Raw genomic sequence first — 26,473 nt, forward strand, 5'->3', positions numbered from 1 at the left:
CAATATATAAAACTTTCACTCTACAAAATGTTATGTATATTTGGTATTAAAACAAACAGGAGTAACAGGCCTGCACCAGACTTGTCTACTTTTTGAATTGAATCTCACCCTGGGAGATTTTAGAGGGGAGGTCCAAACAACAAGTGCTAAGGGGCATGACAACGCTGTTTGCATCCTCAAGATATGTTGTCCGGCAATGGCCTGATGGCACATATTGCTTAATCAAGGCCCAATCCTCTTTACTAAAAGATAGGAGGGAACCAGGAGGACACTCCAAAATTCGGAAGTCCCCTCGACGATGCAGAAGAGTAGGCAAGTATGGCCACATATAAGGATGCACAAATCACATGAAGAACGGAAAAATGTATTTTCTTTACTACATTCATCTAATTTAGCGCTTACCTTTTAAAAAAATTAAAAAATAATACAAGAAAATGCTAAATCTCCATACAATATAAAGATAACTCAGATACCCTCACAAAAGTTTAACCAGCACACGGTGTATGGTCACAAAGCTTTATAGTACCCCAGTCTTTAAGGGGTAACTCTATATTTTACACTACGGGTTCTTCTCAGAAGCTGAGAAGTATTAATTAACAAATTACTCATTCTAAAGAAAATACATGCACTGAACATGTTACGTGTGATAAAAAAAAAAAAACCTAGGTAACCACCTCTCCCATTGCCGCTTACAAGACTTCTCCTGTGCTGCTCCCCACTTATGGGATTCTCTACCACCCTCAATCAGACTTTCCCACAGCCTTCATATCTTTAAACATTCTGTGAAAACCCATCTCTTTTTTTAGAGCTTACCTTATCTCTGATAATACTATTCACACTAATGCACCCTCACAACTGTCCCAATCTCCACTCTGAACCACACTCGCTCCTCTTGTTTCAGCTGTGCCCTCTTCCACTTAGAATGTAAGCTCTCTATTGAGCAGGGTCCTCCATACCCTTTGTTTTCATGTCTGCATTTATTTTGTCTGCCTTGTATGTCCCTGTTTTATGTATGTCCTGTTTTCCCTACTGTACGGCGCTCTGTGGCGCTTAACTGTATTGATAATAATAATAATACGGTGAGCAATTCCTAGGACCACAGTTGGGTTAACTTAGGGAAAGGGCATGGGACTCCATTGTACAGATTATACGATTGAGTATAGGTATATACTCGACATGCTGGATATTATGGACAGTTGGGTCTAATATTAAAAAAACAAACAAAAAAAAACCCCCTTATTTTTTTTTGACCATACTATGCATGAACATCTTTTAGGTTATTAATGCCATCCATCCCTCTTTCTAACACCAGTTCATAACACAGACCAAAACTAAGGGCCACTAGGGTGACACGTTGGAATGAATACACTTTAATGCACTACTGTGTTGAGAAAATACGTAGTGGAAAGAGAGGGTGGTGTTATAAAGGGGGGAGGGTTGATGTTTTTTACTGTACCATCACTTATGTTACACAAAGTACATACAAATGTTTAAATTGGCAAGTATGAGTGTGGATTTATAATGCATGTAACTGCTGAATGTGTATTTCATATGTCCAATTTACAGAGAGCGACTTGAAAACTATAAATAGCTGTTTAATCGCAAAAAATAAAATTTTGGATATAAAACTTTTTGTACCCATTGAGCAAGTTGGCAGCCTGGCATGGTGATGGCAATTGGAAAAATAGGGCAGTGTAAATAAATGTGAGAGCTATGTCTTCCCCTGGATAACTGTGCTCCTCCAGTAAAGATATGGACATAGAGATAACATCTGTTGGGAACCTCTGGTTTACCAATAGATTATAATGCAGGTACATGGGGCTTGAGTCATTAAGGAGAGCAAAGCATAAAAATGGAGTAACTTTGCACCTGAGCAAAACCATGTTGCATTGGAGGGGGAGGTAAATTTAAAATGTCATGTCAGATTTATAGCTGGGGTACTTATGTCCTAGATTAACTTTAAATTTCAGTGTAAAAATAAAGCTATCAAGTATTTGTGTGCTACATGAAAAAACAGCTAGTATTTAACTTATGTGAAAAATAATCAGCTAATTTTGCACCCCTTGCATTGTAACATGGTTTGTCTTGGAGAAGATTTACTTATTTTGTTGCCTTACTTTCCTTAATGACTCAGGCCCATGGTGTTTATACTATGACTACCATTTTATGCCTCTAGGCAAGTGGGGGTCACTGACCAGTTTCCCGCCCAATCCAAGCCAACCAATCACAGCTCGGGTAGCGCACCTGCCACCAAGCCGCGCGAGCAGTATATATAGAGCCCAGGATATTCCCCCCATACACCGCATATATCTCCATAGATATATCTGTATACACCCTCTTACCACGTATCCCCCCCAAATATAGAGAGAGTGCTGGTCCACGGCGGCGCAGTGGCCGCTCCTCTCCTCGGCCACACAGTAGCGTTGCGCAGCAGCCATAATAAACTGTCAGTTTAATTCCAGGTGACTCGCGCAACCCCTCAGCTATCACCACCCCCGTAATAACAACATTCACGGACGGGAGCCCGGGAGGGACACATCGCGCAGAGCGTTTACTGCTCTGTGTATAAATCAATAAAAATAAACCAATAAAACACAACTAGGGATATTCTACTGTGTCCATTCAATTCATTGTCTGAATATCAGTGTGTTATTGTAACCTATTGGCCCAAGGACTACAAATTCCCCAAATGCCAGGGCATGTTAGAATATCAGGTAGATTATTGAACATAATCCATACAATGGTAATCCTACACTATTAGATGAATTGCAGCCGCTATGGACAAATCATTAGGTAAAATAAAAATCATAGTTGAAATAGCAGAGGTCGGTACGACACCTGAAGTAACTTTGATCTCCAGTAAAATGGCGACGCATGGTGGACATAACAGAGACACATGTGTAACACTCTGGCGTCCAGTGCTGGTGTTTACTGAGTGACGTCACCCCCAGCTGGTCTCCGGGATTTGGCGCGAATATTTCGAGATGGCAGCTGACAGGTTGAAGAGTAAAGTCACCTCCGCCTTTAAAATGCACGGGCTGCTCCTGCGGGCGTGAGTACCCCATATATACCCCGGATGTAATCACGTGATGAGAGGTGTATGTGTGCTGAGCCTGGGTAGCAGGAGATGTAGGGGATTGTGTGGCTGAGCATTACACATACTGCAGTGTGCAATATCATTGTGCTCATCAGTTATGTGTCTCACAGCCACTGACATATGATATACATACAGGTGAGGTGCTCCTACCTCCCAGATGACCCCCCCCCCCCCCCCCCCCAGACCTTGTTATGTGACATGTAGGTGTGTGCACATTACCTGACATATGATATACATACAGGTGAGGTGCCCCTACCTTCCAGATGACCCCCCTCTAGACCTTGTTATATGACATGTAGGTGTGTGCACATTCCCTGACATATGATATACATACAGGTGAGGTGCCCCTACCTCCCAGATGACCCCCCCCCCCTAAACCTTGTTATGTGACATGTAGGTGTGTGCACATTCCCTGACATATGATATACATACAGGTGAGGTGCCCCTACCTTCCAGATGACCCCCCTCTAGACCTTGTTATGTGACATGTAGGTGTGCTGCACATTCCCTGACCTATTATATACATACAGGTGAGGTGCTCCTACCTTCCAGATGACCCCCCTCTAGACCTTGTTATGTGACATGTAGGTGTGTGCACATTACCTGACCTATGATATACATACAGGTGAGGTGCTCCTACCTTCCAGATGACCCCCCCTCCCCACAAGACTTTGTTCATTGAAAAGTGTATGCATATTGTGAAATGTATTGTTCTGACAGATGTAATATATTGCTTCCAGTGCATCTGTGTGTTGTTTTTTGATCATTATTACTCTTTGTTAATATAAATGTATGTTCTCTTTTAGGGAGGCCAGTAGGTATCTTACTGACGTTCTAAGGTCTGTAAATGAAGTAGAGCTTGAGGATGTAATTGACAGTATTATTGGTGCTGTTGAGAAACAGCCATGTAAGTATTATTATTTTTGTCTCATTTTACTTAGCAATTATACTATTGATATATAGGGCTTTTGGCTGTTTTAATTTTATGTGTATACAGACATTTCTGGGTCCTTTCCTCAGGATTTATGTGCCACCCCTTTAACTGCTCTAGGTGTATGCAACACGTCTTTTGAATCCTCTTGCTTAAATATCAGCCTCTTTTCAGCTTCAATTTATTCACTGATTCTGGGTCATTGGCTTCTAGAATGTGTTTATATTTAGTTGAAGCCATTCTTCCTTCAATAGGTTGTGTTTCACCTGCGACTGGCTGCTGCACAACCCCAAAACATAATAGTTACATCCATGCTTAGTGGTTGGCAAGGTTTTCTTTAAATGCTTCACCTGTTTTTCACCAAATATATAAATATTTTGTGGTTGTGGCCAAAAAGTTATTTTTTCATCAGTCCACGGCACTTTGTTCCAAAAAGTTTATGGCTTGCAAAATAATGTTTTTCTTCAGACGTTGACATTTGTGATGGGGTCATAGGTTAGGTTTCCTTATGACAACCCTTAGCTGCAGATCATTTTTCTGTAAGCAACGCTATACTGTGGAAAGCTTACTCCAGTGTTAACTAAACCTTTCTGCAGGCTGTTTACAGTGATATGTAAGTTATCTTTGCATATCTGACCAGTTTCAGTGCTACTTCATACAGTAGCGATTCCAAGCTTAAATTGAATTCCATTTAGACATCTTTGTACAAATTTCATATACACTCTGAAGTTGAAGGACACACAGGTCTGTCAAGTTTTGGGGCCTAACACAAAACTTATTCATGAATCAGCTAAAAGGATGCAGACACAGTTTTGAATCTGCATGGAACAAAAGCATTGCGTAGATAACAAGATAACATACAATGTCACACATTCTGCTATAGTGAATGTAACAAGATGCCTTTTCATAGTGGATCAACCAGTATTGATCTTTAAACTCATCTGTTTAAATTGAGATGGTTTTTACAGACACTCTGTGGTTTGGTTATATTCTGATTACAATGAGTGTTAATTTGGCCTCACTGTATATGTGTAAGGAACCTTGCTGTTTTGTTGCATGTTTAATTAGCAAATGTCGTGTACAAACACACACTACACTTTCACTTAATGACTATTGAATTATTTTAGTGTCTTCTAACATGATTGAGAAGTCAGCAGTGGAGACAGCAGTACAGGAATGCAGTCGGTCCTGTGATGAGACAATGTAAGATAATATTTTATGATTACCTCTTTGTTCTTATTGTTCCTGATGGGATTGGCCTATCCATTTAGACAATGGAATATAAATCTGCCCTGTTTTCATTTAAGTGAATTATATAAAAAAAAAAGAAAAAAAAAAAAGGATTCAGCAAGGCAACTCTAAATGAGTCCTCAAAGTCTCAATATAGTTGGACTTCACATTAAAAGTCCACTTCAGGCTCACAGCGCCCCTCGGATAACCAATAAAAGATAAAGAAGGAATAAGATGGAGGTGCCACGTAGTGTAGTATTATTTTTAATAACATGAGGTTAAGAAAATGCAAATATAGAGATTATCGGATAAGATCGGGTCCGGAAGGGACTTCCAAGTGCTGGAGAATTTTTTTACTGTCTTTGCTGGGGGATGTGTACTGCCAAGCTCTGGCGGAGTATATGAATGAATGATTAGTGGTCGTATCGATAGAACCTGTGTGGCAATGAGGAAATATTTTTTTAAAAAAACCTCTCTTTATTTTTTTTAATCGATCCCTTATTTTGCTTTCCAGAGAGCACATCTTCAACATTATTGGAGCATTTGATATACCCCGTTTCATCTATAACTCGGAAAGAAAGAAGTTCCTTCCGTGAGTTAAATCTTTTGTGTTTTCATCTTTTAGTACATTCTTCTCAGTGACGTGGCAGTTACTGAGTACAAGTTATTGATTTTCATGTTGATCCTGGACACAGACTGGGAATAGTAAAATAAATAAGGTGATATTACTGGGCTAGTAATCTTTGTAAACCAACAAATGTGACATTATAGAGGCCCATATACATGTGCCCGGCTGAGTGGCTAGACCATTGAATGGAAGCTTCATACTGTAGATGTGTAATAAATAATACTAGTGACGGATGTTATCTTTTACGATTAATAAAGATGATTAGGTTTGAACTATACAGAGTGCTCCAGTCCTTTCTCTTCTAATGACTGTTAGATTTTATGGTTCATTTATAAATGATTTTTACATTATGTTCTATTTTTATGTTTTAATACATTTATATATTTAATGTGCTGAGTTGGATGGTGGTTATAGAATTTTATGCACTACGTCTCTTTGTATGACTAAAAAGACAGCTTCATAGTGCCGTTGGGGAAATAATACTCTAGTTGTGGAAATAAACAAGTTTCATAGTGTGGTTGTAGAAATAATAATGCTTTGCACAATGTGTTTTTTTAACACATAGTGCCATTAAAATGTGAGGTCAGGTCCTGAATATGTTTTATTTGTCACAATATCCCTTGTAACTTGATATTTTATCCATTTGTTATAATGAGAATTCTTTTGTGTGTAATTATGCATGAACCATTGGTAATGAAGATATAGGTGATATTAAGAAATACAGGTGTATGTTACAGTACATAAAACAGGTTATTTGATCATATTGGCTAGTGGATACTTCAAAATTTTGTCATCCGTGTGATCTGTCACTCTAAAAGGATATTAGTTGAAAAGGAGAGTAATGGTATAGTCTTTAAAAAAAAAAAATATATACACATACACACACACACACACACACACACACACACACACACACACACACTTAAATGAACCGGTTTGTCTTTCACAGTTTAAAAATAGCCAATCTGCCAGAACCCAACCTGTTTGGAGGCGGGAAAGACAAAGCTGATTTGTTCCGGGAGAGATACACCATCCTACAGCAGGTGAGAGTCAGGGATGGGTTCATCAAAATCCTATGATAGAATCAACTATAAACTGCCTTATCTAATCATTTATATTGTGTTAGACACTTTGCCTGCAGGATTCTGTTGTGTAGACTTCATTGGCATTGAAACTTTATCTCAACTCACTTCTGTTAGACAACTTTTAGAGTTTTATTTTTTGCCATTTACTGTATATTAGTAGTATTTGCTTGTCTAATAAAACTATATATTGCCCCTTTTCATTGGGTTGTTTTTCTTAGTGATTGTCCTATTAAAAGGACCAGTATTAATGATATTAACCTTTAGCTTTGCTTCCAGTTATAAATCATAGGATGTTTTCCACAGTGCAAGATTTAAACAATCTCTCATTGTATTTTAGACCATGTTTCTTTTTTTAATCTGTTTTATGTAAACCATTTTAATTAAATAAAGTGCAACCCAACATCCCAAAGAAGAGACTTATTAAAAAGAGTTAATGTTGTTTCATTACAAGGATACATAATGATCAGCAGATTACATGAGATACCTATTAAATTACATCATATTAGACCACGATATACTGAGCATGCACAGTCTGTACGCTTGGGGACATAAAAACATTACAGTGAAACAATCATCCCACATTCTGTCTGTACTCTGTAATCCTTTCTGCTTTTTAACAGATATACAGCGATGGCATGTTTACTACAATTATCTATATCTAGATGTTTTGTTAAACTATTAAATAAATTGGCCAATTGGTCTATATACTACATTTTGGAGGCTGGAGAAGTAAATCATGTCACATATAGGAATTGTTTTTTGATCAAAAGAGCGACTTGGTGGTATATTTACTAAACTGTGGGTTTGAAAAAGTGGAGATTTGGTTATAGGAACCAATCAGATTTTAGCTGCAATTTATTTCGTGCATTCTACAAAATGATAACTAGAATATGGTTGCGATAGGCAACATCTCCACTTTTTCAAAAACCACAGTTTAGTAAATCTACCCCTTGACTGTAGGTGGGTGGCTATTTGGTATGTTTACATCGCACAAGAAGATGCATAACAATGTTAACGACCTTATGTGTGACTCACAAACTGGTGTTGGTAATTTTGTGAATTGCAGAGAACTCACAGACATGAGCTCTTCACGCCCCCTGTTATTGGCGCACACCCCGATGAGAGCAGAAGCAAATTTCAGGTACAGTGATGAGTACAAAGTATGAGACTTTGGATATTGGTGTTTATAATTAAATTGCCTCTATTGGAGAATAATGTAAAGCCTGTTCCATGGATAGTGATCTGTTACTGAACTCTAGATGTACATTTCCCTGTATAGCTCAAAACTGTGGAAAACCTTTTGGGGAGCGCAGCAAAGATGGGAGAAGTGATTGTACTCGGAATGATAACACAGCTGAAGGAGGTGAGGTTTGTCCTGGCTGTATTATTGTGTTTTAACTGCTGTGAACATGCTCTTATACATTCACATTTCTCTTTAACAAACCTCAACTGTGTTTGCAACTTCTTTATTGGCTTCAAAATGTAAAAATAAAGTATTTTTACCATTTCATTGCTTTTGTTGGCATGTGAGTAAAACCGTAGTTAAACTGCTGCTTGTATTCACATATACAGTGACTATAAAAAGTATGCAAATGTTATTACATCCTAGAATCAACATGGATTTATTAGGCATCCTAACCCTTCATTAACACACAATACTTTATAGTGTCAATAAAAATTAAAACCATCATAGTTGGTTGGTGGAATGAACTCTTTCTACGAACTACCTCCACTAAAATAATTGTCCCTCTCTGCAATTCTCCAAAGGTGTTGGGGTGTAATGATTGGTTAAGCTACTATCTCTAAAAGATAGATTTTACCGGCCTTCAGCAAATATCTGTGAGATTCATGCATGTTTGTTAACCTTGTAGGGTTTTATGGTGTCCTACCTCTGTGTATCCTTCAATTCAATAGACTATTTATTCCCTTTCTTTAACTATCCTTTGGTGTCACTTTTTCTAAATCTCTAACGAAACACACAGACCTATAACCCTCTTCTTATAGGTATTCTGCTGATTCAATCAAAAATAGAATAGATATGAATGAGGTATTCTAAAACACAGTGGAGGTTCATCATCTTATACCGCAGTCTTTGCCCATTCTTGTTCACAACATTCTAGATGGGATTGAGGGCTAGGATTTGACTGGACTATTCCATGATTTGTGTGTGTGGTTTAAACCATTCCAATGTGACTTCTGCTGTGGGTCATTGTCCTGCTGGAATATAAATCTTCTCTCAAATCCTTGGTCTCTTACAGATTGCAACAGGCTTCCTCTAAAATGTGACTATATCTTGTCCCCTTCATTTTGCGTTCTCATTTGACAAGTTTTATATTGCCTGAAACAGAGAACCATCCACATAGCGTTTTGCTTCACAGTAATGTTTTGGAAATGATGCATTGTTAGGCTTGTGCCATTCATTGCGTCGAGCCTTTAGGCCATCAAGGTTACTCTTGGACTCATCAGATCTTGGAGTTGAATCTTCTTCCACTTGGTCTGAGGGTCTCCTTCATGCTTTTTGACAAACTAGGAGAGAAGTCATGTGAGTTTTCTTTTTGCAGCAATCCCATAAAGCAAAGATTTGGGAAGTGTCTGAGCTATTTTTGTTCCATAGATATTCTCCACCTAACTTAGAGTTGCCATAAGCCTCTAGGTGGTCTCACTAATAAGTGTCCTTCTCGCAAGAAGCTCCGGTTTTGAGGATGTCCTGCTCACATTTGTGCCATATTCTCTTCATATCTGTAGAATGTACTTGCTAGTACTCCATATTAAGTTATATAGCCTTCCTTGATAGGCGCCTTTCAATAAGCTTTCATGGGTTTGGTTGGTATGTCTTTGGACTACTTCACTCAGAGATCAATTATGTGATGTCTGAAAACAAGTGATTGCTCCAGGGTTTAGTTAGGTGTCTTTGTAAGGGATTTGCAGTAGTGTTTGTTTTTTATTTATAATTAAGAAAGAGGTTTTTTTTTTTTTTGTTTTTTTTGTTTTTTCTTTCGTTTTTACATTACAGTTGTGTTGAAAACACACATTAATCCAAAAGGAGTTAATACTTTTTATAGGCATTGAAATCCAATTACATATGGAAAGAAAAGTTTTATACAAAGTAATATTTTATGTTTTAAATGATAAGGAAGCTTTTATATTAAAACTGTTTAGTTTATGCTTTACATGTTCATCTTTCTAAAACTGATTTGTCAGTCATTTTACCATGCTTATTGTTTGCATTTTATGTTTATGCCTTTTGTATAAAGTTGTTTTCAAAAGAAATGTCCCTTTCTAGTGTGGCTTTGGTGAGACGAATGAAAAGCTAGCTCACCTGTCCCTTTATGGGGTTTTGTTTTTGTTTTGTTTTTTAAATATCATTCTTTGTGGCAACAGAAAAAAATATATAATCACTTACAGGATAGCAAATTGGCAACCAAACGAGTAAGAGTAGGAAGGGTTTGTAGACAATAACAACTAAATGAACCACTCAGTAAAGTGGAAGAAGGGATTTGCAGCCATAATAAGCCTAAGTGGGATATGGAAAGGATAATTCAGAAGAAAATTATGGCAATAGGAATCCATCTTGCAGTCTGCCAGTAAAGGAACTTGAATAAGAACCGTTTCTCAGATATCTTTAAAAGTCCCCTGACATGGAAGGAAGAGGCAACTTATATATGGGGAGGCAGGCTCTGCTTATGAGAAGGGTTCACCATTTTATAGCGCTGACATGATATTGCAGAAATAAGAAATGATGGCACAAATTATATAATACCTATTGGAAATGTAGCTTTGTATTGGAAACCTCCAACATTCTTTCAGATTTGTTGCTGTAAGTACATCGGGATGGATGGTAAGTTTACTTTTACAATTCCGTGTACTTTGCATTCTGGTAACATAACTGCTGTATTAATAACATGGCCTAATATGTTGGGTACATCATAACTGTTTGTGTTCCATTAGGTTTGTGGTAATAAAAATCTTGTTTTGTTATAATGAAAGGGAAAATATTTCTTAGAAGATCCCACTGGAGCAGTGCAGCTTGATCTCAGCAAAGCCATATCCTTTTCTGGTTTTATGTTTAGCTTCTCAATTAAGGCAAAAACACGTATTTTATAAGGTAATTTTGGTTTCACAGGTCGTATATACCATGAATTTTATACTGCATATATTGCAATGTTTTTAATTGACATTGTGCATAATATAGTTGCATTACCACCCAAACTTCACCACTTTAAAATATCTGCACTCCTGCTGGAGATGTGACTCCACCATTGGATCCCTGTTACACATCTGGTGGAGCTGCCCCAGACTATCCCCCTTCTGGCTTAAGGTCACAGAACTTGCAATGGAAATACTAGGTGGGCCAGTACCAGATGGCCTGATCCATGGCTTCTCAATCAGACCTCCCGATTTTCCAGTATAAAAAGTCCCTACTTTTTTTTTTTAACAACACTTAATCAGTGCTGTGAAAGCTGCCATTACTGAATCCTGGAGATCCCCGTCTCCTTCTACTTTGCAGGAGTGTCTGACCAGGATTGATTTCTGTATGTATATGGATGATATCTCCATGTTGAGCCAGGATCGATATGCTGGAGTCACAGCTAACTGGTTTCAATGGTTTGAGTATAAGGATTCATAGAACTCCATAATGGCCTATTGATGATTTCCTAGTTTTGGTGAACTTGCCTTACTTCCTGGTCCCGGTGACCAGCAATACGTCACTGGATGATGATGTTGTACTGACGGCTAGTAGTGCAAATAGAACTTGGCCTTAATTTCCCTTGGCATCACTGTCTCGAAGACAATGCATGTCCTGAGGACGTCCTCCCTCCCCTACCCCTTCTGGATTTTGTTTTCTGATAAAAATGAGAGTAAAGTTACTCCATATCTTCTTTTAAATCTTGTGCACATGCTGTATGTTTATTACTTACTCAATAAAGACTTATTAAACAAAAAAGGGGAAGCGAGCCACCATGATTGCAGCTTCTGATTGGTCCTCCTGCTCAAAGAGTTGAGTTTCCACTATTGCCCCCCCTCTCCCCTACCTAGGCAGTGTTCTCCCAGAACATTTTGCCAGCCGGGTGGCATTAACAAGTAGCCAGGTGGGGGCAGTTGTAATACTTTGCAATAATATTGAAAAATGTTGGAGGTTATTGCCCACACCTGCCAGGACTGGTCAGACTGGTGGTCAGTGGTCTAACACACACTGCTGGCTGTAGTGCTCACCTCGCCTGTTCTAATAGGAGAAACAATGGTTTATTCTATTACAATAGGTCTCTGGTGGGCTCCAATACCAGGGTGGCAACTAAAAGCAGCCAGGGTAGTACCCAGGAAATAGGTGCTGGGGAGAACACTGCTTGGGTAGTTGTTCTGGTACGCAGTGTTTCACACTGGGATGTTCACACTGATAACTGTTGGGAGCTGATGAGCTGGTACTATATTAGGTCAATCTGATGATCAATGTGGCTATGACATTTTTCTTTTAAACATCAATGTTCTAAAATAGTACAAATATTTATATTACTCAACTTTATAGAGATGACCCTAAAATCATCTGTTGTATATTTTTTGTGAATGTTAATTTTCTTCAAATACTTCCACAAGTCTGTCATAATGTTTTGTTGTTATCACACATCTCAACGGTGTTATTGTCTTGCAGTATATTATCTTTATTCGTTCATTGAAAAAATTAGGTTTTCCTTAACTCCATTGCACCAGTTCCACAGCGGTTTATACACCGAGTCCTGTTTCGTCCTAGCAGAAGGTAATCCAATATGAGTCCTTAGTTTTGCTGTCGTTCTGATCACAGCAGATTATCATTTATTTTTGTGTGTAACATTGTAAAATAGACGTGTAACATGTGTTTCTGCTCAGGCTGGTATGAAGACAAAATATTTCATGTAAATGCTTTTGGATTCCCCCCCACCGAACCTTCCAGTACAACACGGTAAGGAGAGTTGTTTGTTTTCTCATATAGTGCATCACATCTGTCTTTTATTTGTAGAAAAAATACTGCTCTGGCGTGCAAAACTCTTCTGAGCTGTGTGCTAGGTTTGTTAAGAGTATTTTATATATTTTTGGTATTTTTCCATTTACTGCCAAGCAACTAAGCTCCACTGCAAAGTTTTGGAATAAGACATTGTTTTATTTCTCATTAACAGCCACCCCCTCTATGTAAGCTCTCACAAGCCAGGACCTCTGTCTTATTGTTTTCCTTACATTATTATGATATTTTGCAGATTGTAATTATGTACATGTGGTGTTTGTATTTATAGAATATTGTCACTGTTGTACTTCTATAATTGTATTTTATATTATGTCATTTTGTTGTATGTTCTAGCCCCTTATGTATGACGCTGCGGGAATCCTTGTGGCTCCTTATAAAGAAACGATAACCCATTTTGTTGTCTATTGCCAAGGACACAAATATGTTGCTGTAACCTGACTATATGTAACAATCATACCTTGAGGAATGTCTTATGGGAGTGGGTATAAGACAAATTCCTCAGGGTATGTTGAGCAGGAATGATAGACTGGATGAGGCTTCATATGAGAGAGTCATCTGGTTATGATAGAGGAATCTGTCAGTCACATATCCTCTCTCCAAATGGATAATTGTGCAAGTGACGTTACTTAACAGGATAGTTTGGGTCCCTGTTCTTTAAATACCCGTTCACCCGGTGTACAAACTTTTACTTTGCAGAAGCTAAACAGTGGAAATTGCATGGGTTTTTCCAATCGCGTGCGACTAAATCTGAATGTATAAATGACTTATCAAAGTAATGCAACTGTGACATAGTACTCTAGTAGTAAGACGGCGGAAGGAAAGAGTGAGGCCTGCCACGTGAAAGGGGAACGGTAATTGTTGTGAGAGAAGTAATTAGACCAAAAAGCCCGCAAGACTAACAAGTAGTATTGGATAATTGAGAAGATCTATTTAAGTTATAAGTTGTACTTAAGAGATTATGAAAAAAGACAGACCACTAGTGGGTGACAATAGTTACACGTAGAAACGCATGAGAGAATATAAGATATACTGCTGCTAACAACCACAGAGAGAGGTCTCCCTCGCAGGAATAGCAAATAGAAATTAATAAGAACATTTTTGAGAATCTGATACTGTGTGAAAAAAATGAAAACAGTTGTTTTATATGGTTATAATCAGTTTAGTGTATTGAAGGTTTGGGTTGATTGAGTGTGTGAAAAAAGGAAAACATTGTCTTAATTAATCTGAAAACGATATCAAAGATTTTTTTAAATTTTTTTTTTTATTTATCAACAATAAATAGGTGAATAATGAGAACTATAGGGGCATGAGATGACAGTCATAGATTGTGCATTAATAGGAGAAGTGAGAGACATACTCTTTTTTGTGTTTTCTCTATATGTATGGAATAAATTAGCAGCACATCAACCCGTGCCCAGTAACAAATAAGGCATTTATAAGCTGTACTCCCAGACATTATAACATTTGTTTGACACTACAGGTCCTGGAAATGAGTAACACGCTAAATGGAACTTTGGAATCCATTCTTTTTCTATAATTTTACTAAATATTATAATAATTTGCTGATTTTAACATTATATTAGGAAGAAATAAATTCTTAGATTGTTCAAGGTAATAAAAGAAGCTTGTATGTTTTAATCATTATGTTCAGGTCTGCACTACTAGATGGTGACCGCTGTACTTTTTTTTTTTTTTTGGGGGGGGGATGTTGCTAATGTATGTTATCAGTGGTAGCACCTCCTTGTGATATGAAGAGTATAACTGGATATTTGTACAATATTAAATGAAGAGATATCCAGTGTGGTTCGTACCCTTTATATTTTTTTTTTAATACTTTCCAATGTCCAAGTCCATTGTACTGAGTCCTGTTTGAATAAAAAGAGAGTGTAGGACAAGTTTGACTGTTTCAACAATGCAGCCAAATGGGAGCTAGGGGTTGTCAATCAAGGAGTAGCAAATATGTGATTTTTAGGATGAGTGCTCTAAATTTAAAATAATAATAATACTTGGCAAGGAGGTTAGGGCCACCTTCCCTGCGTGACATTTTATTTTTATTTTACCTCCCTCTCCCCTTGGTTCAGGATTGCAGGAGAGATCTTGGGGGCAGGGAGCCTTTCTCCATTGGTGTGGCCACCAAATCTGCAGATGGTTTGTCAGCACAGCTCCCCCTTTCACTCCATGGCAGATTTTCTGTGGCCCCAGGTGTCATCTATGCAGTGCTCCCAGTCCCGACGGATTGAGGGGAGCAACACTCAAGTAGATTACCTGATTCTTGCTTGTAATAAGAAGAAACGGAAGGTGAGACTGAGGAGGATCAATCTCTGATGCCTTCTGAGCCGCTACAGTAAATACTGGGGGATTTTCAAAGGATTTGGCAGCACTGCTAATTAGAGCCGTCTTGCACACACTGAATTTATCAGATCCCGCTATCCCCAATTCAGTGCAATCGTCCTTGTTTTGTTGCAAACCCATCCAATTAACCTTTTTTGATCATGACAAGGATCTAACTGCTATTGTTTGGGGAGATTGGGTCTCACCAGAAGGAAGCATCTCAGGATATTGTACCCCTTCTCACTAGAGAACATTGTTTTCGTGAAAGCCAGGTCCGGTGACCACAACTCCAAGAATTTTCTGTTTTGCTTTCTATTTATCCCTCAAGTAGCAAAGGTGATTTCTCTGTTGACTGGATACAGTACTTTTCAGTCTCAGAATAGGCCTTGTTGTCTTCCAGCTTGTACGTCCAAGGATTTTCATAGCGCCGCAAAATAAGCCCGTCTCAGAGGGTAGCTGTAAGTCTTTTTAGATGAGTGCAATCCGGGGTAAAAGGAAACCCATGTGAATGGCAAGCATAGCGAATCCCAAGTCTCTCCACTCCTCGTAATCTTCCTTACTATGCTGCGTCCTCCTCTCTTGGACCAGTGGAAAGGCGGTTGTACAGGTGACTGGACGTTTGGGTGTTGGCTTTGTCCATCTTCGTTCTCAAGCGCATCCCTTCTACAATGCCAAGTGGTAGCTCTGTACTGCAGGCGCTGTGGTTTCTACTCTTCAAACTTATTTTTAGTACCCAAGAATAATTGGACCTTTCGTCCAGTTGTGACCTCAAGGTCCTCCATACTTTTCTCGAACAGGAAAAATGTTTTTGTGTTTTTTTTTTTCATTAATCACAGCAATCCTATTGCTTGTGTATGTGAAACCTTAGCACCTTGACTGGAGTAGGGCATAGAAGGGGCCTTATTTAGTTTATCAGAGTGACCTGACTTCCATGGGTGGTGTGTAACCCCCAACATTAGATTCTGTACCCCAATTCTGTACCCCTTGGAGAAAATAATTTACTGGTTAGTAAAAATCCTGTTTTCTCCTGCATCTGTCATATTGGCAGGTCATGAAAAACGTCTTGGATAACCATGTAGAGCCTTTCAGGTAACATATTTTATGCTACTGGATAAAAGCTTTGAAATATTGGAAGAATGTTTTTCCCTCCTGCTTTCTCTGCTGAGGGTAAAGCTTTCATGTAACGTCTTCATATAGCATATTTATGTGCAAGTCTGGGTACATATTATTCTAGCTCACAACCAGCCGTCCTGCGTACAGTGATCAAAAGGTAGGGTTTGTTTGTTGGCTGTACCCACTCATTACCCACAATGTTGCAAACAGAATCTCTGTCTGTCATGGAAAAATATATTGTATGTTCTTGGATATTCCAAGTTGAAAATAATATTATTAATTTAAGCAACAACTAAGAAAAAAATGGCTTGGTCATGAATCTGTACAGTACCTCTGGTTTTGAAAGGGTTAAAGTACAACTTTGCCGTGTTGTGTTATGGTACAGGAGTGTGCATAATTCATCACAGATGTTATGTAAATAGTAGTAGTACATCAACTCCACTTCGCTACATACTAAATACCCTGGATAATGTGCTTTTAATGGATAATTAGGCTAAGCAAATGGATCTTTTTTTATTTTGACGTTTTGCAATTGACTAGAAAAAATACGAATGAAAACTGGGGAGAATCTGTAGTTCTTACAGGACCCTATAGTCATGTTTACGCAAATAATACCTAAAAATTTAACATAGAGCCTATTGGGCCATCGTTGACCGAAAAGCTTTTCCATTACGTTTGATCCATCCATTCAATTTCCATTTAAAGGTGCAATACCCTCTAAAAATGAGGGGTGTGGTTTTTTTAAAAAGATTTTTATAACACAAATTACAGCGGCTAACTGTAACAAGACACGTGGAGTTTATGATTGAATTCAGCTGCTACTAATGATTTACAGTTTGTGATTATCATGGCAACCACAGTCACATTATACATGTAGTGAGCAGAAGGATCTGACATGTGACTATTGAACAGCTTCTTGACTTGATTGGCTCAGAGGGGAGAGCCTTCTAAATCTGCCACACAGACCAGTGCTGTATAAATGCTGTTATTAATGTACTTTGTCACACTTCTCTTTAGATTAACAGTTTAGGTGAACAGAAGATTAATTTCAGTGTTATCATTTCCTAGGGCATATTATGGGAATATGAATTTTTTTGGCGGGCCCTCTTCAACATCCGTGAAGGCTTCGGTAAAACTGAAACAACTGGAGGAGGAAAATGAAGACGCCATGTTTGTGTTTTTGTCTGATCTCTGGCTGGATCAGGTGGAAGTGATAGAGAAACTTCATACTATGTTTTCAGGTATTTGCAGAAGTCTTTACCTGTCACTTACCTAAGTGCGTCAAAGGACACCATCACCAAAATGAAACGTGTTTTCAGTATTTCACACCACACTATGACTATTGATTTCCTACAGACAAACCCTGGGGGCCAGGTAACCATGTTGCCTTATAATTGGGCCACGACACCTACTTCCTAGGGAGCTGTGCCATACATGGTTTAGGTCATTTGTTTGCTTGGTGTACGTGGCAGCAGAGAACTCTGTAATGATAATTGACCATCCATAATGTTATGCCCACAGTCCAGCATTCTGCAGTGGTACTGAAAGCAGACTCTAGCAGGATTGAGCACTTAATAATTAAGAAGAACGGCGGAGTTAATAACTGATAAAAGGTGTAATGATGGAGAATTGAGGTTATGCTGTCTGAGGATAGGTGGGTTAATGATAACTGTGGTTTGGGGAGGGGGGGGGGGTTAATGAGGAAGAGGGGGTTAATGAGAACTGGATTGGGAGTTGTTGAGGGTGCTAATGACGATTGGGGGATTATGATCATAATGAGTCAGATGAGGGGGGTATGTTGATATTTGCTGTGGGGATTAACAGGAGAAGGGGATTGATTGAGCAATGATGATGCTGAGGAGAGGGGTGAGAGGGAATAGACTTGATGGGAGAGTAGAGGTGTGAGATGAAGAACATTGAGGTGGAAATAGGAATGATATGATTATAGGTGGTATAATGTCTGTAAGCGGGTGGGAGCTGTGTGTTTGGGCCACTATTTATTTCTGAATACCATATAAAAATGTTTTGAAATGTATTTGCCTTCTAAATATTTAGTGTGACTCTTGGATTCTTAATAAATGTATAATATAATATATATATATATATATATATATATATATATATATATATATATATATATATATATATATATATATATATATATATATAGCTGCATTTGTATATCAGCCAGTTTTGGGGGGGGAAATCCTGTACATAGTGATATGTAGATTATATAGGTCTTCATGTGAAACAAGCTGTCACTTTAGGGTTGCTGTTAAACAATTAGAATAAGACCACCCTGATGTTTATACAGCTGTACTGAGGTGTCTGTGAGAATGAAGTAGGCAGCTGACAAGAACAGAGCGTTCGTTTATATATACAGAACATTACTGGAGCTTCGCTGGTTGCCTAATACAATGCAGGACATTTACCGTAGGTAGGCGACCTGGCTGCTCTAGAGACTATAGATCTGCAAGTGCCCGTGTACTAAGGTTTGAAGACTTCCCTACTACATTGTATTGCAACGGCTTCTGCAGATTTGAGCAGCCAAAATTGAAGAAGGCAGTGAGGCCCCCGGACTAATTCCATGTGGATAGGGAAGTGGTGGCCCAGAAGTCATTGTAAATGTATCCAGGAGGAGATCAGTAAACTACACAAGAAGACAAAAATGAGCCATGGGAAGAGTCGGAGACAGTGTTACATGAAGATCAGTATAGATATTGACTTCATGTATCACACAAACAGTTGTGTTGTTAGAGGGAGGGGTGAAACTCTTTATTATGGCGACTGCCCAATAGAAATGCAATATATGCAAGTTAAAGGACGCTACCTAAAACTTACCTTACTTACCTGTTATTCTCTGTCACTGAATCAGACATGGTCCGCAAGAGGTCCCACACAACACTCCTCTTCCCGCCTGGCCTGTTTAAAACAACCCCCCCCCCTCTTGTTAGCCTTCCAATCAGGCCAAGCAGGAAGAGTAGATGGTGTGCATGTGGGATTGGTAAACACAACGGGAACCCCGACGTACAGAGAGTAGCAGGTAAGTAAGCGTTTTATCATTTTAATGCTTTGTAGCAATAAAATTAGTCAGTGTCCCTTTAAATGCTGTATGCAGAATGCCCAAACTTACAAACCATTGACATTTCACCCCAGCTGCACCAGCAGTATACACCTATAACTAACTACAAATGATGACATTATTTGATGCATCATTACACCTAGAGGACACCGTACAGTTTCAGTATAATACTGTGGACACATCTGTTTTCTTCTCCTTTCAGGCTACTCCACAGCTCCTCCGACCTGCTTCATCTTCTGTGGTAACTTCTCTTCTGCACCATATGGGAAAAACCAAATTAAATCCCTGAAAGGTATAGTTATGTACATTGAAAACTAGTAGTGGGTTCGACAATATACAGCACTCAACCAATCCTTGTTGTTTTCTTTGTATTATATAAATGTTATAGCCATTTGTGATTATCAGGTTTAGATTGGAAAGCAAAACAAACTGCAAACTATATGCAATGTTTTCTGCTGGCCAATATACAATGTTAGTTGTTTTATATAACGATAGTAACGGCTTGGAGCACATTATAGTATCATACATGTGCTCAGTGAATGAATACTCACCAGGACAATACAATGACATAGGCACATACGTGTAAATATTGTCGTGTGTCATTAGTGCCAGATCTGTGGCTGCAACTTGGCCCTTTCACCTATTGCAGCCAGAACAGTATGAAAGTGTTGTTTTACAAACTCTGGCATTGTGTTGTAAACCACCAGTGTATTTTTACTGGGTATTCATCATCATTTATTTATATGGCGCCACTAATTCCGCAGAGCTGTACAGAGAACTCACTCACATCAGGCCCTGCTCCATTGGAGCTTACAGTCTAAATTCCCTAACACACACACACACACACGTCAATTTGATAGCAGCCAATTAACCAACCAGTATGTTTTTGGAATGTGGGAGGAAACCAGAGCACCCGGAGGAAACCCACACAAACTCGGGGAGAACATACAAACTCCACACAGATAAGGCCATGGTTGGGAATAGAACTCGTGACCCTAGTGCTGTGAGGCAGAAGTGCTAACCACTGAGCCACCCTGTTTAATAGTGTTTTATATCTTGGTTAACTGTAGTTGATTTGAGGGTGTGTGTGTAGTACTCAGGACCAACAGGTAAAACATATTCATCTCTCTCTGACTTTTCAGACTCCTTTAAGAATCTAGCAGATGTGATATGCGAATACCCGAATATACACAAAAGGTAAATATCTCTTATTTCAACTTAATTCAGTGTGTAGAGTGATTTATACTTATATAGGTGTATGTTTTACATGTTGTTTCTGCCAGATTTGTACAGTGTGTACTGTAAAAATACAGTGTGGTTTACTTATCGCACATTTTATATGTTAACAAAGCTAGTACAGATGCATGGAATTGTAGAAAGTTTCTCTATTAATAACATTTGTCGTGTTTCGTGTTTAACAGCAGCCGTTTTGTGTTTGTACCCGGTCCTGAGGACCCTGGGCCCGGCTTCATCCTGCCAAGGTACATTTATGTTTTGTATGGCGTACGGCCCTTTGTCAGTTCATTTAATTCTGTTCTAGGTGGTGTATTTTGAATAATGAATGTAAATGTTTTGCCTTCTTTTAAGCTGATTGTGTAAGTGATAACAGCCTTTGTGATAGCAGATAGATTAATGACAACATTTCTTACAGACCCCCTATTGCAGAACACATTACAGAAGAATTTAGGCAGCGAGTGCCCTTCTCCATTTTCACCACAAATCCGTGCAGGTGTGTTTCTGTCGTTTGACAAGTGATACAAGCCAAAATATATTGTTTCCTATCGTCTCCATAGCTGCATAGTAATTACTATGTATGTTGCTTCTTGGAGGTATACAGAAAAAAGAAAGGACAAAGGTCATTGGTTTTTGCCCCCAGCCAGTGACCAGCTTAACTGCCATGTGCAGCCTTGTAATTAATGTTTTGTCCGTTGCAGGATCCAGTATTGCACACAGGAAATGGTTATTTTCCGGGAGGATCTAGTGAACAAAATGTGCAGGAATTGTGTCCGCTTTCCAAGCAGCAGTTTGGATATTCCCAGTCATGTAAGTGATTTGTAAACTTATTTCATGCACATCTGGATCAGTATTCTGCTCTACAATACAATGTTTCACCTAGCTTTATTTAAAACAAAAGACTAAGCAGTTCACAAATATATGCCGTAGACGTGAGTAACTGACCACTATTTATTCATGCTGCTCATAACTTGCCACAGAGATACTTAGGTTTAATCAATCTTAGGGTTTCATATCACATATATGAATATAACATATATGTCTAACGGACATTACAGCTCTGCAAAGCATGCTGGGGAGGGTGATTTGGCAATTGTTAAAGCAAAAATAGAGCCAGCCTAAATGGCTTTTTGTTTTTCAGAGTGATGATCTGAAAAGCAAAAATAATAAACCTTTTAGTCACATTATTCCTCTTAATATTAACATTTTTTTTATCTTTTTAATTTCATAGTTTGTGAAAACCATCCTGTCGCAGGGACACCTGACGCCGCTCCCGCTGTTTGTTAGTCCCGTGTACTGGGCATATGATTACGCGCTGAGATTATATCCTTTGCCGGATTTAGTAGTCATCGCGGATAAATATGATCCATTCACCGTCACGAATACAGAATGCCTGACCATCAACCCTGTAAGAGGATTTCTTTGTGATTCTGCCTGGGGCAAAGAGAGAGTCTGGGGAGGGGGAGGTTACCTTGCAACTTCTGATATATTTATTAGCAAAATATCACCTAAAAATCTGGATCCTTTGATCAGCAGTCCTGTTCTCAAATTAAATTAACCTGAGTCTGTGGAGTATTCTCTGAAAGGCTTTTATGCTTTTAAAAGGAATGTTTCATTTGAACAATGACATGATCTTATTAACCTTCAGACAATGCCTTCCTTATTGTAGTGTAATAAGCCTGCACAGACAATTCTGGAATAAGCGGATTATGTTATTGTTTGTGTGATTGGAGCAGATAGTTATTGTTTATAAACTCTGGTGTCTCCCGCTGTCTTCTAACCATGTGACATCACAGCAGTATGTTAGAGCTACCTTCCTGCTTTATTATCTGTTACCTGATGGAGAATGGATCAAACCTGCACACACCTGTATCCGTGTACAATAGGGTGTGCTGCAAGGGGCCATTAATGAAACACAGCGGCGTGTAGTGTATGAGCCCTTACAGTACAAATAGTACGCACAGGAAATATACTATTTTCAGACCTGATGTAAATAATGGACCTAGTATAGGGAAAAGACTCGGACAACTCTGCCAGGAAGGCCGTCAGCAGAGATCATTGTAAGGGTGGCCACACACAGACCAAGCACTATAATCTGTATCTATTTTGGCCATACGGTAGTGACCGATTTTGACGAGATCGGGCCATTCAGCACATGAGCCATGGGGCCAGTGTACAACTGGCCCCATGTTAGAGCTTGTTATTGCGGTCTGACTAGGGCCGCACACAGCCCAATGGTCATCCTCCAACCACACTTACCTCCGTGCCTGATGACAATCAGATTTGATTTTAATTGGATTATTATCTGGCTTGTTCTTGAACAAAATTGTACTAGATATTGATCACTTTTTCACAATATGAAAAAGATGTTTAAGGACGATACAACTTAAAATGCAAGTTGACTTCTATAAAATAGTTACTAACAACATTGACAGATGTGTAGATATAACGCCAGAGGTAACGCAGCTGATATTACGGTGTGTGGCCCCAAACAACCCGGATACTCAATAATAATGCAATCAAAATCCACTGAATCATTATCTTATTATTTGTGTCTTTCTGTTCCCATACAGTGGAGGACTTGTGGTTGGACGGAGCCAGAAAGCCTCCATCTCAACACTGTTCCCTTTTGTATTTCTGATGAATAGATTATACATCATTATTGTAGTTCCGTTACTCCTTTCCTTTATTTGTATCATTTTAGGGCTCATTCCCAAAAAGTGGATTCTCCTTCAAAGTTTATTATCCATCTAGCAAAAACGCTGAAGATAGGTAAGCTGTGCTTCCCGTTTCCCCAAACAGAATGCCCAGGAGTTTTATTGTGATTCAAGCCGTAGCTCAGTATCCGTTGCATTGTGGACCCACCCCTGCTCTGTGGTGGTGCAGAAATATTAGATAAAGGGTTTCTGATCTCACAGGCCAAACTTTACACACACTTTTTTTTTTTTGGCATTTACGAGAGTGATACAAGATGCTGTGTGGAATCTGAGCCAGGAGGAAACGGGGTTTGTTTTTCCCAGTATGGAGGAATGTGAGATACGATAGAATTTTCTGTCACAAGCTGTAATTGTAGTCAGGGTAGCATTATGGTGTACAGTAAAATGTGAAGTTTGTATCTCATGCATGTATTGGTTTCTGGCTTTGTGATCTGATTGCAGCATTTGTGAACAGCAGGCGTCAGAAGGTGACATGAGAAATTTGTTTTTATATTGATTTGTTATCAATGTCGCACAGCTTAATCCTCCTGAGGCCGGGTGCACATCCAATTGGAGAAACACAAATGCACTTTTGATTCAGTTGAATCAAAAGTGGGAATAGAACACGCTGAACTCCTTGACGCAGTGATGAGATCTCAGAACACAATGCTGTGATCACTAACAATCATTTTTTTTATTTTATGCACTTTGTGTTAAAAATGTATGAAAAGTGCGGCAAAGAGCATAGATGTGAACGCGGTGTTTATGACGTAGACACAATTTTAAAGGAAATGTACCTATAACCATTTCGCTGCATATTAAATGAGATTGTAACCTCAATAGGTGTCCGGTTAATTGTGGCCGCGCGGCTTGCTTCGTGCAGGCATATAATGTTTCAGTGCAACGTTTGATATGTGGTTGTTCAGAGCGGCCTTGTGTCTCTACCCCCTAAGCTTGTGAGCGGAAATCATTTCATGAGCCAGAAGACCCTGGCTTGGATATTTATCTACTACCAACCCCTCAGCAAATGATTTAAATTAAGCTAAAATATATGCTTTCATGTAGGACAAGGGCTGTCTGCAGTTCATGAACCATTTTGTTCAGCAACCACCTGTGATAACACGGTTTATTTTATATAGCACTAGACAAGGTACATAAAATCTTAAAAGTGAAAACATTACATTGAAAAGATTCAAGTACACATAAACAGTATCCATAACTGCTGAAAACTTGTTTGATAATTATATAATTTACATCTGTATTATATGAAATAATATTTGTACATTTTCATTTCAGCAAACTGCAAAATGTTTGATTTGAATATGAAGATTAATCTTGGGCAACGAAGATTTTACAAACCTCTTTCTGTAAAAAGTTTTTATATATGTTCTGTCTGTATTTTATGCTTTTGTTAAACTGGAACATGTTTTGTAATAAAAAATATTATGTAATTCATTGTCCCAGCCTCCTAATTAAACTATCACAAAGCTAATAGGACCCCTTTACATTAGCTGTTATGTGCATAGTAATCCCACTTAAATGGCATCTGTTGTCTTCTCACAGTGGAATCAGCCCTTCTGTGGGCTGGAGCAATATTCCTGAGAATGCAGCAGGTGATATCAGTCACACCCCATGAATGTTATATCTGTGATGTCACTGGGGTCTGGTGACTTTGCAGGCTGAACTGTCATGAATATTGGTTAATATATACATTATGTTACAGTTGTAATCTTTCTGCATTTATACACACTGTGATTTGTGGCCAGTTAGGTGTAAAACATAGTTAGGATCTGTACATACTTTACGGGAACTTTACACAAGTGGAGCCAAATAGGGGACTGCACCCCCTGAACTGGTAGAACCGCTGCAAGGTGATAATAGTCATAAAGCTCAGATAATATGCTTGGACTATTACAATTAGGGAATTACAAATTGATGGATGAGTATCTTCCTTTGAAAGATCAGTAAAGTACCCTCATCAGGCAGCAATATTATCACTTGTGCAGCCTTCGGGTAATAAGTGGGGATAAGGAGACAACAATATTGGGGTAATGTGTGAAGATTATCAGGTACGGGAAGAGGATTGGTCTAAAATCTTAACTGGAAAGTTGACTTAAAGGGCTGAGGACATGTGTTGTGCTCTTTCTTCTGAGCATACATGCTGGTTATAGAGAAGTAAAGCAAGCTCTCCTAGATAAATATGTTATTACGCCCAGAATTAATTTAATTTAAACAAATTTGTAAATATTCCAAAAGAGTCATCTGCTGGAATATGGCACGAATTCATACAAGATTGTAAAAATTGATTAAAGGCAATAATGTGAAGTAGAGGATTTAAAACAACGTTTGAAATAATAAAGTGTAGACCAATTTTATTTAGATGTGAAGAAGCGGGTGCTGGACCGGAAACCATAGACTTTCGAGGAGCCTTCCAGATTTGCTTACATTTGTATTAAGGCCGATCCCAACAGAGAAAGGAGAGGCTTTGGTAGTTGGCCAATGGGAGGAGCGGAATTGATCGACCATTTTTAGGAAAAGGAGTTTTTTTAATTTTAGTTGAAAAAAATCATTCTGGCACTTTTAGCAAGGAGAGCAGTACAGGTAATTTTAGCTGGAGAAGGTTGAAAGAGATGTACATAGCCCATCTCATCTTGGATGAAGACCCATGGCTCACGTTGGAGGATGCAACTTTTAATGGCTGATGTAGCTGAGGGTCTATGTCCTGTTATTAGGGCCAACCTTGCTGTGTATTACATTGTTTGTTCTGGGGCCAGTGCCGTGGTAAGATCTGAGGTAAAAGATGACAACTTAAGTGACTTGTTTAAGACAACCCAAAACAGTCTGGAGTGTATTATTATTGAAGATGTGTTGATGACAAATGGAAAACTATCTGACAACTAGTAGTTGCCAGCCCATATAGGTTCTATGTATTGCACTTGGTTTCATAAGACTCAACTAGCGACACACCAGGGAACTACCAGAACCTGGAGACTTTTGTTGCAGATGAATTCATTGGCCTAGAATGTTCCAAGAGGCAAACAGGTATTCTCTG

The 26,473-nt window shown here is 38.7% G+C and overlaps 2 protein-coding genes across 4 annotated transcripts in view; one reads left to right on the plus strand and one right to left on the minus strand.

Moving 5' to 3' along the window:
- The window catches only part of KLHDC1 (kelch domain containing 1), a 21,053-nt gene extending 18,140 nt beyond the window's left edge, over window positions 1-2,913 (minus strand). For 2 of the 3 annotated variants that reach the window (XM_075192643.1, XM_075192645.1), the window contains exon 1: window positions 2,343-2,503. In XM_075192643.1, the coding sequence (XP_075048744.1) occupies window positions 2,343-2,438 (96 nt within the window). In that variant the 5' untranslated portion in view covers window positions 2,439-2,503. Of the gene's footprint in view, window positions 1-2,342; window positions 2,504-2,838 lie in introns of those variants that run through there. The other variant, XM_075192644.1, reaches the window with a different exon arrangement.
- On the plus strand, window positions 2,807-24,872 carry POLE2 (DNA polymerase epsilon 2, accessory subunit). The gene is made up of 19 exons (XM_075192646.1): window positions 2,807-3,052; window positions 3,904-4,004; window positions 5,156-5,231; window positions 5,773-5,850; window positions 6,836-6,929; window positions 8,038-8,112; window positions 8,251-8,334; window positions 10,959-11,015; window positions 12,675-12,723; window positions 12,834-12,906; window positions 17,479-17,651; window positions 19,695-19,784; window positions 20,635-20,689; window positions 20,914-20,973; window positions 21,144-21,221; window positions 21,427-21,535; window positions 21,957-22,133; window positions 23,430-23,497; window positions 24,718-24,872. The coding sequence occupies exons 1-19, from the start codon at window positions 2,985-2,987 to the stop codon at window positions 24,734-24,736; spliced, it is 1,584 nt and encodes a 527-aa protein (XP_075048747.1). The 5' UTR covers window positions 2,807-2,984; the 3' UTR covers window positions 24,737-24,872.
- Window positions 24,873-26,473: the final 1,601 nt, after the last annotated feature.

This window comes from Mixophyes fleayi, chromosome 12, assembly GCF_038048845.1.
Source record: "Mixophyes fleayi isolate aMixFle1 chromosome 12, aMixFle1.hap1, whole genome shotgun sequence".
Classification (NCBI taxonomy): Eukaryota; Metazoa; Chordata; class Amphibia; order Anura; family Limnodynastidae; genus Mixophyes; species Mixophyes fleayi.

What these genes read in the sequence shown, in the direction of transcription:
- POLE2 (XM_075192646.1), top strand. Translation starts at nt 2,985, where the DNA reads ATGGCAGCTGACAGGTTGAAGAGTAAAGTCACCTCCGCCTTTAAAATG. An exon ending in CGGTCCTGTGATGAGACAAT is followed by an intron (nt 5,232 to 5,772) that starts GTAAGATAATAT and finishes TTTGCTTTCCAG; the next exon opens with AGAGCACATCTTCAACATTA. An exon ending in GAAAGAAAGAAGTTCCTTCC is followed by an intron (nt 5,851 to 6,835) that starts GTGAGTTAAATC and finishes TGTCTTTCACAG; the next exon opens with TTTAAAAATAGCCAATCTGC.